This window comes from Heteronotia binoei, unplaced genomic scaffold, assembly GCF_032191835.1.
Source record: "Heteronotia binoei isolate CCM8104 ecotype False Entrance Well unplaced genomic scaffold, APGP_CSIRO_Hbin_v1 ptg000685l, whole genome shotgun sequence".
NCBI classification, from domain to species: Eukaryota; Metazoa; Chordata; class Lepidosauria; order Squamata; family Gekkonidae; genus Heteronotia; species Heteronotia binoei.
Genome location: NW_026800069.1, coordinates 44,405 through 57,452, shown reverse-complemented (window position 1 = coordinate 57,452; position 13,048 = coordinate 44,405). Strand labels below are relative to the sequence as shown.

Below are 13,048 nucleotides of genomic sequence, written 5' to 3'. Positions count from 1 at the left end.
TTGGAAGCTGCAGAAAAAGGAGCATAGCATGCTTTCAGCAATGACAATACACTCACCTTTACTTCCCCTGCCTACACTCAACAGATTTCACCACAGGAGGAAGTTTGCATTCCACCCAACACATTGGGAAAGTTTTATGACATGCTAATTCTCTTGTCTGTGGTTAATTAATACATGCCCAAGCTTCATAGGGAACAGAATGCTTTACACCATTTCAAAGATAGCCTCTTTCCCCTATAACAAAATGGCTGGTGAATATGTCCAAAAATTTCTAAGGAATATAACAAGCATCTTTTATTGTTAAAATATATGACAACAATGCAGCATTGTTAAAAGGAATGTTATGGACATTAACTGCAAATAACAAACAATTTAAGTGTCAATAATTTTAAAAAGTTTGGAAACATTAACTTTCTTCGAAAACTTACAAGAAGAGATTGGTGAAGAGCAGTGAGGGAACTGGAAAAACAGCACAACAGCAGGTAAGAAAAACCACACATTAATTAATTAAAGGGAACTGGAAGGGTATCAGCAATTTCACAAAACATTACAGGGCTTCCTGAAACTGGTGGGAATTACACAGCACCATTCTTTATGGATCTGGATTATAACACAGTAATATAATTTTAAAAATGAAAATCAGCATTGTAATTAGGGTTGCCAAGTCGAATTCAAGAAATATCTGGGGACTTTGGGGTGGAGCCAGGAGACTTTGGGGGTGGAGCCAGGAGACATTAGGGGTGGAGCCAAGATCAAGGCTGTGACAAGCATAATTGAACTCCAAAGGGAGTTCTGGCCATCACATTTAAAGGGACGGCACACTTTTTCAATGCCTTCCTTCCATAGGAAATAATGAAGGATAGGGGCACCTTCTTCTGCGGCTCATAGAATTGGACCCCCTGGTCCAATCTTTTTGAAACATGGGGGGTATTTTGGGGAGAGGCACTAGAAGCTATACTGAAAATTTGGTGCCTCTACCCCAAAAAACAGCCCCCCCCCCTTAGCCCCAGATACCCGCGGATCAATTCTCCATGATTTTCTATGGGAATAAATCTCCATAGGGAATAACAGAGTTCCACAAGACATTTCCCTCCCCTCCCCTCACTTTCTGACGACCCTGAAGTGGGGGGAGGGCCTCCAAACTGGGGGATCCCCTGCCCCCACCTGGGGATTGGCAACCCTAATTGTAATGCATTTAATAGAACAATTGAAAAACAGTTATCGATGTGAGAAAATGTTGAGGCATGGTGGGTGGAGTTTCAAGGCAATGTTGACACCATAAAAAGGCAGCTAAAAACAACATTAAAATTCTAGGAAAGCATGAGTCTGTACGAAAAGAAGGAAAATATGGGAAAACTGGATCAAAACCCCCCACATTTAACTGGCAACTAGATCCAAAACTACTCTTGGAGCTGCTAAAACTAGTGTGAAAAATTTGGCAAAATTTGAAGATTTAAAGAAGCAAACATGCAGAAATTGTCACAATATATATACATTAAAAAGGAAGCAGGGATCACTGAGGGATTATCAGATGAAAAAAAATTATTCACATGCTAGTGGAAGATGGCAACAGAAGGGGACAGGCAAGTCTCTCTGGGGAGAGATTTCCACACAGTTTCAGTGCTATGACTGAGGAGGCCATTCCCCAGGCTGTCACCCACCTAATCTCAACACCAAACCCTTGAATTGTGCCTGGGAACCAGTGCAGATGGGTCAAGACTGAATCCATATGTTTATGACCCTATCCAGTCAACATCCTGGCTGCAGTATTCTGTGTACATGTGTTCACTTGTGTAAACAGCGCTAGAATTGTGGGGAAATACCGGGAGAAAGTGTAGATGACTGGAGAAGGCAATGGCAAGCCACCTCATAAAAAAGTCTGCCGTGAAAACATTGTGAAAACAACGTCACCCCATAGTCGAAAACGAGTGGTGCTTGCACAGGGGACTACCTTTACCTTTTTACCTCTGGAAGAAGGGAAGGTTTCAGCAACCACCATTCTTATCCTTTTGTCCAGGGACTTGTAAGCAGGACTTGTACTTCCTTGCTACTTTTCTACATAAATTATACATTCTGCCCGTATGTGCAGAATCTGTTTGTAAGAAAATGCCAATGTGTCTTAATTTTACAATGGTCTGGGCCTGCGCAAAGGACGGGGAAAGATAAAGGTCCTGGGAACAGTTGACTTGGAAAACTTGCACAATGGTTCAAGAGGGCCTTAAGAAAACTGCGGGGTCTCTGCACAGACTGTTCCCTGCACCTAAACGATTCCGCTTGATTTTTTTTTTAAACCATCTCTTCGGATTCTGATCGATTTGAAATATGCCCTATTTTAAAGCTTTCTGTTGAGCACAGCGTCCCTTAAAAATAACTTGATCCAGTTCAAAACTCTTCTTGAACTGTGCTTGGCAAGTAGGACGAGGAGCCTTGGAATAAGGAGGTGAAACTACCGGGAAGACTCACAATCGGCTTCCCCTTTTCCAGTCAGCCGCTGGAAGCCAGCCCCAAGGGAGTCGCGGCAGCCTCTGGGACGTGCACTCCGGCCCCCCCACCCCCCTCCATCCTGTTTATCTGCCATGCGAAGCACAGAGAGAGCCGTTTCCTGGAAATGTCCTGCCGCCTTGCTCTGACCCCCTCCCCTCAGCCAGTCGGCTTTCCCTCCACCCCCCACCCCGCAGGAGGAGGACTGGAACCTGGCAGCACACATCCCCGCTGCCTGCCTCGCTCCAAGCGCCGGGTAAACAGGGAAGCAGCAGCTCGGCGGCGCCTGCCAACGCCCCCTCCCTTTCCGAGCCCGGACCGAGCCACCGCGGCGACTCTCTTGAAGGATGAGGCTTCCGTGTCTGCTCCTCGGCTGCCTCTTCGTTGTCCCCACGCTTCTCGCGGAGGCCAGGACATGTAAGTAAAGTCGGTCGGCGCGCCAACTTTCGGGGGAAAGTTTATTTGCAGGCCACCCCCCCCCCCCCCCTTTAGTCTTCTGATTTATTCGGATTCGTGTCGTTCCCGCGTCCTCCAGCTGGCTGCTAGTCCTGCGCAACCAGCAAAACCGTTGTTCTGACACTCGCTAAATTATACTTTCTTTAGGGGACGCATTTTTGCAGGCCTTCGGCGCGCTGCAATCTGGTACTGAGCATTTTACTCAGACGTAAAGCTGACTCTGGTCGATAGGCTTTAAGCCCTGGGAGGCGACTGCAGTCTGCTTTGGCGGTTACGTCTCAGGTCAGGTGTGTTCTGCTACTGCTGCTTTGCCTCGGAATTAGCTCTGTTTCGCACTAGACCTTTAATCCTGGTTTATCTCTGTCCCCAAGCAGACATTCTACACTAAAATAATAGAATCACAGATTCATAGAGTTGGTTTATCTGATTCTATGACTGTAGTGCAGAATGCCAGTTTGGGGACAGGGCTAAACCAGGATTAAAGGTCTAGCGTGAAATTTTGCATCCCCTCCCTTCAGCCGAAGCAGTCAGGTTTGTTTGTGCGAAGATAAGCCCAGGGCTGGGGGCAATCGATGCCTTGAAGAAGAGGAAGGAATTAGTAACACGTGCAAATATGAGCTCCCTTCCCCCCCCCCCCCCCCAGATTTGGGTGAAATAACCAGGGCATCATTATGAACAACTTGGTCGACATAGTGCTGAAAAGGTTTTATGCATTTGGAAAAATAGAAACTCATCACGTTTTCGCATCATCTCACCTCCTCCTCAAGTTCTTGTTCCGGTGACTCTTTTCCTTTCTCAGCTTCTTTTCAACGTTCACACCTTTTCCCCACCTGACATCTATACCTGCTGCAGTTCACTGTAGTCCACCTAACATCATATCCTAACTGAGGCCTGACTAAACACACATTTTGCATCTGCAGTTAGCATAAGTGGCCAACCTTCCCAGCAATTAACACAGAACAATGGTCACATTCAACAGCCAGTTTCCTTATCACTACCCTTCCAGGAAGCCCCACCAAACAATGGGCACATCCACAAACCAATTGCCCTTTCATCACACCCCCTCCAGCCTACAAATAGCAGCTCTCCAGCAGCCCTGGCCCCACTCAATGCACAACAGCCAAGAAGGTCTGAGCGCCTGCTCCGGCTGCAACGCCACTGAGGATGTTCTCCGTAGCTGAGAACGAAACGTCTGGAAGGAAAACTTTCTCCAGTAGAACACGGCACTTGATCCCGAAAGATTCTACAAACCCTAATGATGTTACCAGCCGTGAAAACCTGAAATCTTTGATAATTTATGTATTCTTTTATGTCCTGCCTTCCTCCCTCGTCTATCTTCAGAACTTATAAAGTATGCTGAACATATAATAGGGAAACATGGATTAGTTTTCAGTGAAGGGAAAGCGAAAACTGATGGAAGGAACATGAACAATTTGAGGTATGCAGATAACACCACAATACTGACAGAAAATGGTGAAGACTTGAAACAACTCCTGACAAGGGTTAAAGGAGAAAACTTCAAAACAGGATTACAGCTGAATATCACTGAGATAAAAGAAATGACTGCTGCGAAATTACACGGTTTTAAGGTTAACAATGAAGAAACTGCAAAAATTAAACCATTTTCTGTTTGTTGGCTCAAACATTAACCAAAAGGAAGACTGCAAACAAGAAATTGGAAGGTAATTGAGACTTGAAACGGCAACTATAAAGGAACTAGAAAAGATCCTTTAGTATAAGGATGTGTCACTGAAGACCAAGATACTATAGCATTCTCTATTATATGTATTGATGTGAAAGCTATACAATGAAGAAAGCTGATAGAAGAAGAAGAAGATATTGGATTTATATCCCACCCTCCACTCCGAAGAGTCTCAGAGCGGCTCACAATCTCCTTTACCTTCCTCCCCCACAACAGACACCCTGTGAGGTGGGTGGGGCTGGAGAGGGCTCTCCCAGCAGCTGCCCTTTCAAGGACAACCTCTGCCAGAGCTATGGCTGTCCCAAGACCATTCCAGCAGGTGCAAGTGGAAGAGTGGGGAATCAAACCCGGTTCTCCCAGATAAGAGTCCGCACACTTAACCACTACACCAAACTGGCTCTCTCCATAGGAAGCAAATTTATTCATTTGAAATATGGTGTTGAAGAAGAGTTTTACAGATACCGTGGTCCATCAAAAAGACTTAAGTGGGTTTTACGTAAAATCAAATCTGAAGCTAAAATGACCAAATTGAGGCTATTGTACTTTGGTCACGTCATGAGACTTACTGGGGGCGGGGGGGGGCGGGGACCAATAATGCTAAGAAAAGTTGAAGGCAGGAGGAAAAGGGTAAGACCCAACATGACATGGACTGATTCAACAAAAAACCACAACTTTCAGTTTGCAAAATCTAAGCAAGGCTGTTAACAATAGGACTTTGGGGAGGTCATTAATTCACAGGTTCACTGTAAGTCAGAAACTACTTTAACAGCACAAAACACACATGTAGACAGGACAATTCAGTTGTGAATTATGCTGTAGTGCATCAGCAACACACTATCCAACAACGAGTGGATTCATCCTGAAAGGGAATACATTAGGACCTCATGTGGATTTTCCTGTCTCTTCAAGCAGTGCGATGGACAAATTCAAGCAAGTCTTTTCTTGCAGTTTTTGAAGACAAAAGAGCAACCTCAGGATCTGATTTTGACATCCCTAAGTCCCACTCTGTGGACGCATTACATAAGCACTTCAACTCATATTTTTTTTGTTCAGATCTTGAACATATGAAAGGATTGTTCCCCTGTCATTTATTGTGGTTGCCCAAAAACAAACCCAGTCAATCTATTATTACTTCTTGTCTGTGGGCCAGTTTCAGCAGTAAAAAGAGATCTGTTCTGCTTCACAAAGAAGTTTTGAGTATATCTGATGAGTTAAGTCTTCCATGCTTGTTTATTTGTCACTTAAAGTGACTTCTGATCTTAAAATCAAAAATCAGATTCTTAGGATCCTTGTTGGCCTAAACAAAATGATTCAACAAATTGTGAATATATACTGAATGGCACTTAAAATGTTGGAAAATAAGCAATTGGGATTTAAAATACCACATAGCAATCCTGTTATGCAGGATTTTTCAAATGAAAGTGTTCACAGTTAAGATTTTTTTAAAAAAAGAATTCAGATGTTCTATGGTAGGAAAAGTTAATTGATTTATATGTTGCACAAATTGTGTGTACCATTAAGTATTAAAATCCCATTTAAATTTGAAAAGAGTAGGATTTGACTTAATTACCATAAATCATAACATGTTAACCTGAAATTAAGATGTACAAACTGATCCCAGGTCTGTACCATAGGAAAAAAGTAGTTTGATGTACTTGCTGTGGCCCTCAATCATCTGTACCAGTACTTTGAACTTAGGGTTGATAAAAGGTTACCCTTTATTTGCTCTGTTTTTCTTGAGCTATGTTGCAGTCAATAGAAAGTTTCCTGTTGGCTTGAGAAAGGTGATGAGGTCTGTTAACTTTTCTGTGTTTGATTGGAAGAAGGCAAAAACTCATTTGATTTGCAGCCTTCAATGCAGCACTGAGGAGTCATTTTAAGTGGGAAAATGGTCTGTTGCTTGAATTTAAAAAAACTGACTTAAAATGTTGGTAAGCTGTGTGTGTCATTCATTTATTTAAGGATGATGATATTCTCCTTTTCCAGACAATAGAATTTGCCCTCAAAGTGACTAGCTGTGTAAGTCAATAAACCAATAAAATTGTCAATGAAGCAAAAAAACAAAAAACAAAACTGAAGCAAAAGGATTACAGCAGGATGAAAGGTATAGCAGTAATACATTTACAGTTAAATTTAACCTCGAACAGCAAACTCTGAGAGAAAACACCTAAAATATAGCCTAAACTAGCATAAAGTAACAATAGCGGGGGCAAGGAGGGGGGAACCTTAGAAAGCCAAATGAGGCATTCAACTGGTCTGTTTCTACTGTCTTGGGTTATCATTATCGCTTGCCAGAATTTAAGGAGCAGTAGAATGGAGCAATCAATCTTGGGGTCTTTCCTTATTTGGCAATATAACTCTGCAAGTGACTTCTCAGTGACAATGGTACGCATTCCTGTGCTGAGATAAACTTGCTGCAGAAAGATAACATAGCTGTTCACCACCTTGAATAATAATAGCAAGATGCGGCTCTTGCAGGATTTATTTTCTAGGGGACAGGGGCATATTTTCCAGGTGGACATTCTCACAAATACACAATGAGAGGCATCACATTGCCACCAACAATTCAATTGTATGTTATTATTTAATTTATTTCATCTATTTCGATATCACGGTTTAAGTGATCCAGCCTAGTGTCTGAATCAGCTGGTTGCTTGCTACCAACAGATCTGATCAAAAGAGCACAAATAATTTCCAAGGATAGAGTCTTTCTCCGCCAGACCTTTTGGCAAGCATCTTGTGATCTATTTAATTTCATTCCCAAGTGAGACAGATGGCTCCTGTTGTCAATTTACCGTTTTTTGTGAAATTGACTAGGCCAGAAAGTAGCTGTGTTATGAACTGCTTGTAAGGAAGAGTTCCAGCCTTCATAGTATTGTTCTTAAGGATTCCAGCTGTGGTGGTGCTTTTTTCTTGGGGTTGGGGGTTAATTAAAAAATCCTGACTGTTGATTCCTGATCTTTATATAGATCTATCTCCCAAGTTCCTCAGAATCTTAACTGTAAATCTTCACTCTACAGAATTGCTTGATTGTAGATCAATGGGTTCAATGCCAAATGTTTGTTTTTATCAAGTTTTATCTCAGCATCATGCTTCAGAGTTTCTGGTCAGAAAACGTCGGGCAAATTCCTTTATGGAAGAAAGTAAGAAGGGAAACTTGGAGCGGGAGTGCATTGAAGAATTGTGCAATAAGGAAGAAGCCAGAGAAGTCTTTGAAAATAATCCTGAAACCGTAAGAGCTCTTGTGTTAATAGCCTAATATATATTGGCCAGTTATTAAGGAGGGACCTAATGTTGGCAGAACACAGGTTGGTTTTGTGTCTGTTTGCATCTCCTTAGCGAGTTCAAGATACATCAACATGCACATATTTTTATATAATTTCCTAAGCAAATACCAGGAGATTATTCCAAGGCTGGGGAAATACTTGAAATTACTAGGAGTATATACAAATTCTTGGGTGACTGGCAGTGAAGTCCATGGGAGTTCTAAGCTCCTTGCTTATGGTTCCTTAGGTGGTATTCTCCAAGGTTCAACCAGCATAGCTTTCAGTGGCAGAACTTTCTGATGTGCCTTCAGACCATTTTCAGTAAAAGGTTATTGGCGTAATAAAATAAGATAATAGTAAAGAGCACATGGTGTAATTTAATGAAGTTCCTCGTTCAAATATCCTTTCAGCCTTGAAATCAATTGGAAGCCTTCAGGCAAGCTGTCATCTTTTAGTTTCAGCCTAACTTGTTTTTGTTACCTCATTTATGTTCAGGGCTATTTTTGTAGCAGGAACTCCTTTGCATATTAGGCCACACACACCTTGATGTAGCCAATCGGCGGAGCTTACAGGGCCTACTTTAAGCTCCAGGAGGATTGGCTACATCAGGGGTGTGTGGCCTAATATGCAAAGGAGTTCCTGCAACAGAAAAGCACTGTTTATGTTTATATCCTGCCATTCTTTTTACTGAACTTGACTACTAAAGTATCAGTTAGGGGGAGTGGGGATGTAATTCTAGTTTAGATATTACAGTTCCTTTGAGAGTGCTGCCTGGTATTTCCTCTTGGTGGTGATAATTCAAACACAAGCAGTTAGCATTTTTGTAATGCTTTTCTTGTGTGTCACTGAACTGTCCGCCAGGGCTTTTTTTGAGCAGGAGTGCACAGGAACACAGTTCAGGCTGGCTTGGTGTCGGGGTGTGGCTAAATATGCATATGAGTTCCTGCTGGGCTTTTTCTACCAAAAAAGCCCTGCTGCAGCCTAATGTATCTGTGGTAATGAAATCATATCTCTAGCAGTGACAGAAGCATTGGGAAAAGTGGTGGCTCTAGGATTTGGAAGCCCTTGGGAAACAAAATGAGCTGTCTGAATGTGGAAGAGGCATAGCATGCAACATGAGGGTTCTTGAATACAGCCCCTGACCCTTTGGCTGCTCCGTGCAAAGCTGATCCAGGGTGGCAATTTTAAATGTGATGTTGCCACAAGAGTTACATCCAGGGAAAGTTCCTGTTGACAGAAGGGATGGTGATTTTCATCAACTCATTCCCCTTCTCTGATTTCATTGTTATGCTGTTCTGGGGTCCCCTGTCCCTCTGAAGCAGCACTGGATGTGGGGGTGGCATTTTGGGCTGCAGAACAGAAGATGTGGTGAAGTCCCAGTCTGTTAATAGAAATCCTTTCCAATCAGTAGCAATTTTGCTCAGTATCTAATCACAAAATATGATTGTGGGATACCATTATGATGGATAACCATGGGTAGCAATTTTTTTAATGGTGTCATCTGATCTTAAGCATCTGAAAGATTAATTATAAGCAGTTAGCACCATAACTGAAATATTCACAAACTAAAGCTAGCAGATCCCCTGCATTTAATGCAGTATACTTTGTGTGCTACATCAGAAAACACCAGTCTGTTACATATCTAATTATAAAATGAGCAGCAAATAGTAAATAAAATTATTTTCAATGATCTATTAAAGTTATAGCTCTAGTAAAGGCAAATTAACTTTCAAAGCAATACAAACAATTAAACAGTGTCTCCTGTTATTTTGAAATTCTAACTGATTTTTCTCCCCCTTTTTTTTTAAAAAAAACAGGAATACTTCTATCCCAGATATTTAGGTAAGTTTAGAAAAGAAATGCATGCTTTTTTTCTCATTTCCATATTATCAATTTTATTAATTTAATCACTAATGGATTTTAGAAGGAAACTGAAGCTGGTGAAAAGATCCTTGGTTAATTTTTAAATTTTATTTTATATACATTATATGTAAAGGTAGTCCCCTGTGCAAGCACCAGTCACTTTCAACTCTGGGGTGACATTGTATCACAACATTTTCATGGCAGACTTTTTATGGGGTGGTTTGCCATTGCCTTCCCAGTCATCTACACTCCCCCCCCAGCAAGCTGGGTGCTCATTTTACAGACCTCGGAAGGATGGAAGGCTCAGTCAACCTTGAGCCAGCTACCTGAATCCAGCTTCTGCTGGGATCAAACTCAGGTCGTGAGCAGAGCTTGGACTGCAGTACTGCAGCTTACCACTCTGCACCGTGTTATATATAGTCCATGACAAAAATTAGATGACAGGATCCTACTTATAATAACAGATGGTACAATAGTTATATATATATAGTATAGACCACATTCCCGAACTCTTTATTCAGGTAGGTTATTGAGCTGTTTTTTTACTGTACAACTATTACCTTTGTAGAAAAGCCCTCTGGAGTAATTCAGTTTTGTGCATTTTTTGGATAGCCAAGATAGTGGGAGGCTTCCTAACATCATCAGTTAGGCCATTCCATAAGGTGGGGGCTTCAGTGGAGAATGGACATGATGGGCAGTCATTGATTTTGCCCATTTGAGACCCCTTGGGAGAAAATTTGAACTCCTTCTGTCTGCACCCTGTTTTCTAAGGAACCAACCATGTATGCTGTTTCTTGACCTTTTTATTGCTTTTTAACAATGCTGTTGTGGGTGCTGCAGTGTAAAGGTGGATAGTGTTTGCAGGGAAGCTGTTTAATGCTTGTTATATAATTATTTCTCCTTAAGCCGTTTTACTGCTGAAAATCAGGAATCCCCAGCTGTTTTATTTTCTCCCTTGCTGCAGAAAACGTAAAGCTAACCATAAATGTTGCAAATATAGGTAAAAGTAGCTTGGGATTGGTGATTGCAAAAGTGAAATTTGTGGAGGAAGAGTCTCACAGAATAGACACAAAATTGACAAGACTCTTCCATCCAGCGCTCAGATAATCCTACAGCTGCCAGGACTAATTTATTTCTAGGGGTCCTAACATGTAGGACTCAGGGTTGAGGTTCTTCGCACCAGTCTGTCTTGTCTGATAGTGGTCGTTTATTTTATACATTCTTCTTTACACAATCATTTACTAGAAGTATGCAGAATAAGGAGACAGATGTTTACCTTAGTTATACCCCAAATGTGTCTTCCAGGAAGAAGGTGAAAGGGTATCAAACATTCCAAGGCCCTCAGCAGTCTTGCATAAGGGCAAAGTATACAGAGGCTTAAGGCTGCCTTCTAAGTTTATAGATGAATTCAGGACAAGATTGGTGTGCCAGATCGTTGACCTTTCCTTCATCTTCTGTTTTTTAAGGGGCATCAGCAAATTCGTTAAGACATTCTGACCCCTCACCATCACTCTCTGGAATTGATTGTATTAAAGGGGTATACTGTTCCAATTGCTTTGCTAATACATATGCATGATTGGCTTTCAAGGTATATTCTTCTCTTGGCAGTTTACATATTCTTGTAAACAAGACAAATAAGGAAGGCAAGCATTGTACAAAGCAACACACTGCTACAGGTAATCCTGTCATTCCCAAGCCCCACTGACAAAGTGCCCAACCACCCTTTAGGCAGCCAAGACCACAGTGCTTCCCATCTGGATGGTAGAATGTCCTTATGAATGGAAGCAGCCAACTGCCGTAGGTTGTCGAGCTGATGGTTTATTCTTTGAGAATTGTTGGTGATATTGAAGCATCACATATTTTGCAATGATTCGCATCCTTGGTGGTGGAGGAGGAGCAGATAGTCTATGGCTGCTCGGTTGTCTAAAACAGCATGCCGCAAATCCATCTGTTCTGCATTCAAAGCAGCTAAGACGATGGAGGTAGAATTAATAGTTTTTGCTAAGCTGCAAGCAATTTTACTTAATGTTCTGTGATTAATAACAGCTAAGGCTGGCACCCCAGCGAGTGAAGCAGCAAGGGACACATATTCAGCTTGGCTGAGGAGCTGAACACTGGAATCACAAGAAGAGTCCAACATGGCAGAGGAGTCCTGTCTCCCTCGAGAGGCAGACTCTCCAGCTACCTCCTCCTTTGTGGGGAGGACAATGGTTAAACGGCTCAGGCAACAAGTGGTTTCTTACAGGTTGGCAGGAATGTAATTAAATGTTCGAGAGCCACAGGTGAAAAACCATCCTGGCGGTAGGAAGACATGACCATAATTAAAGATTATATTGTCTATAAATGAACAATTGAAATTGGTTAGACCATTAGGCACACAATAGGGCTTGGAGGGATGACTACTAAAATTGACAACATTGGCACATGCCGTGTTATTCCCTGCAGCAGCAAAAGGGGTAAAAAAGGAAGCTGCGTTCAGGGAAGTTGATAACTGGTACTTCCCCAATTAGGAGACTGTTGGTAAACCATGCTTTCATTAAAATTACTGAACAATGTGTAATTTTTTATGCGCAGGTGAGGTGTGCAGACAGGAATTAAACAAGTAGCTAATAACATATGCATATCAGTGGACTCCTTTAAACAGAAAGAGAAAGCATTTGCTTGCTCAGCCAGATGTTCCCACAGATTATACTGCAACCGAGATTCAAGGGGGGCCATCCCTACTGGGGCTGCTTCCCCCTGAATCCAGAAACAACACAGCACATAAAGAGTGAGAAGTGAATTGGCAGTGATAACAGCAAAGAGGGCAGCACACAGGTTCTCGGGCGTTTCCGGCTGGTTGTTGGCCCGTAGCACCTGTTGCGCTTTGCTGGTGGTCCGTTTTACAGCCCCCCATGTCACCAGCGGCGCTCTGGGCCCCCTCGGAAGGGGGTGGAATGGTCGCTGAGCTTTCTCCAGGCTGACCTTTTCCATTTTGGGCACCAGATTGGGAGCTGCCTGAGGCCACGCCTTGAGTAGGTCGAACACACTTAGCCGGCACCCACAAAGGACCTGTAGGGGTAAGAACAGAAGCAAAACCACATCCCCAGGTGATAAGGGGCACAGGTCCCAGCCAAGTGCGATCAGGCAGGGCTCGACAAAACAACGACTGGGGGAGTAATGGTCGAGCATGGAAATGTCGATCATAGGATGACGCCAAACCTGAAAGAGAAAAAGTTCCCAAGCCTGGGATTGAAGAAAAATTTAATTGATTAAAAGTAAACAAAACTTTATGGATTTG

The 13,048-nt window shown here is 42.5% G+C and overlaps 1 protein-coding gene across 1 annotated transcript in view; it reads left to right on the top strand.

Annotated features, from left to right (window-relative positions):
- Window positions 1-2,706: 2,706 nt before the first annotated feature.
- The window catches only part of LOC132590771 (vitamin K-dependent protein S-like), a 51,034-nt gene continuing 40,692 nt past the window's right edge, over window positions 2,707-13,048 (top strand). The window contains exons 1-3 of the mRNA XM_060263694.1: window positions 2,707-2,898; window positions 7,714-7,871; window positions 9,723-9,747. Of these exons, the coding sequence (XP_060119677.1) occupies window positions 2,829-2,898; window positions 7,714-7,871; window positions 9,723-9,747 (253 nt within the window). The 5' untranslated portion in view covers window positions 2,707-2,828. The remainder of the gene's footprint in view (window positions 2,899-7,713; window positions 7,872-9,722; window positions 9,748-13,048) is intronic.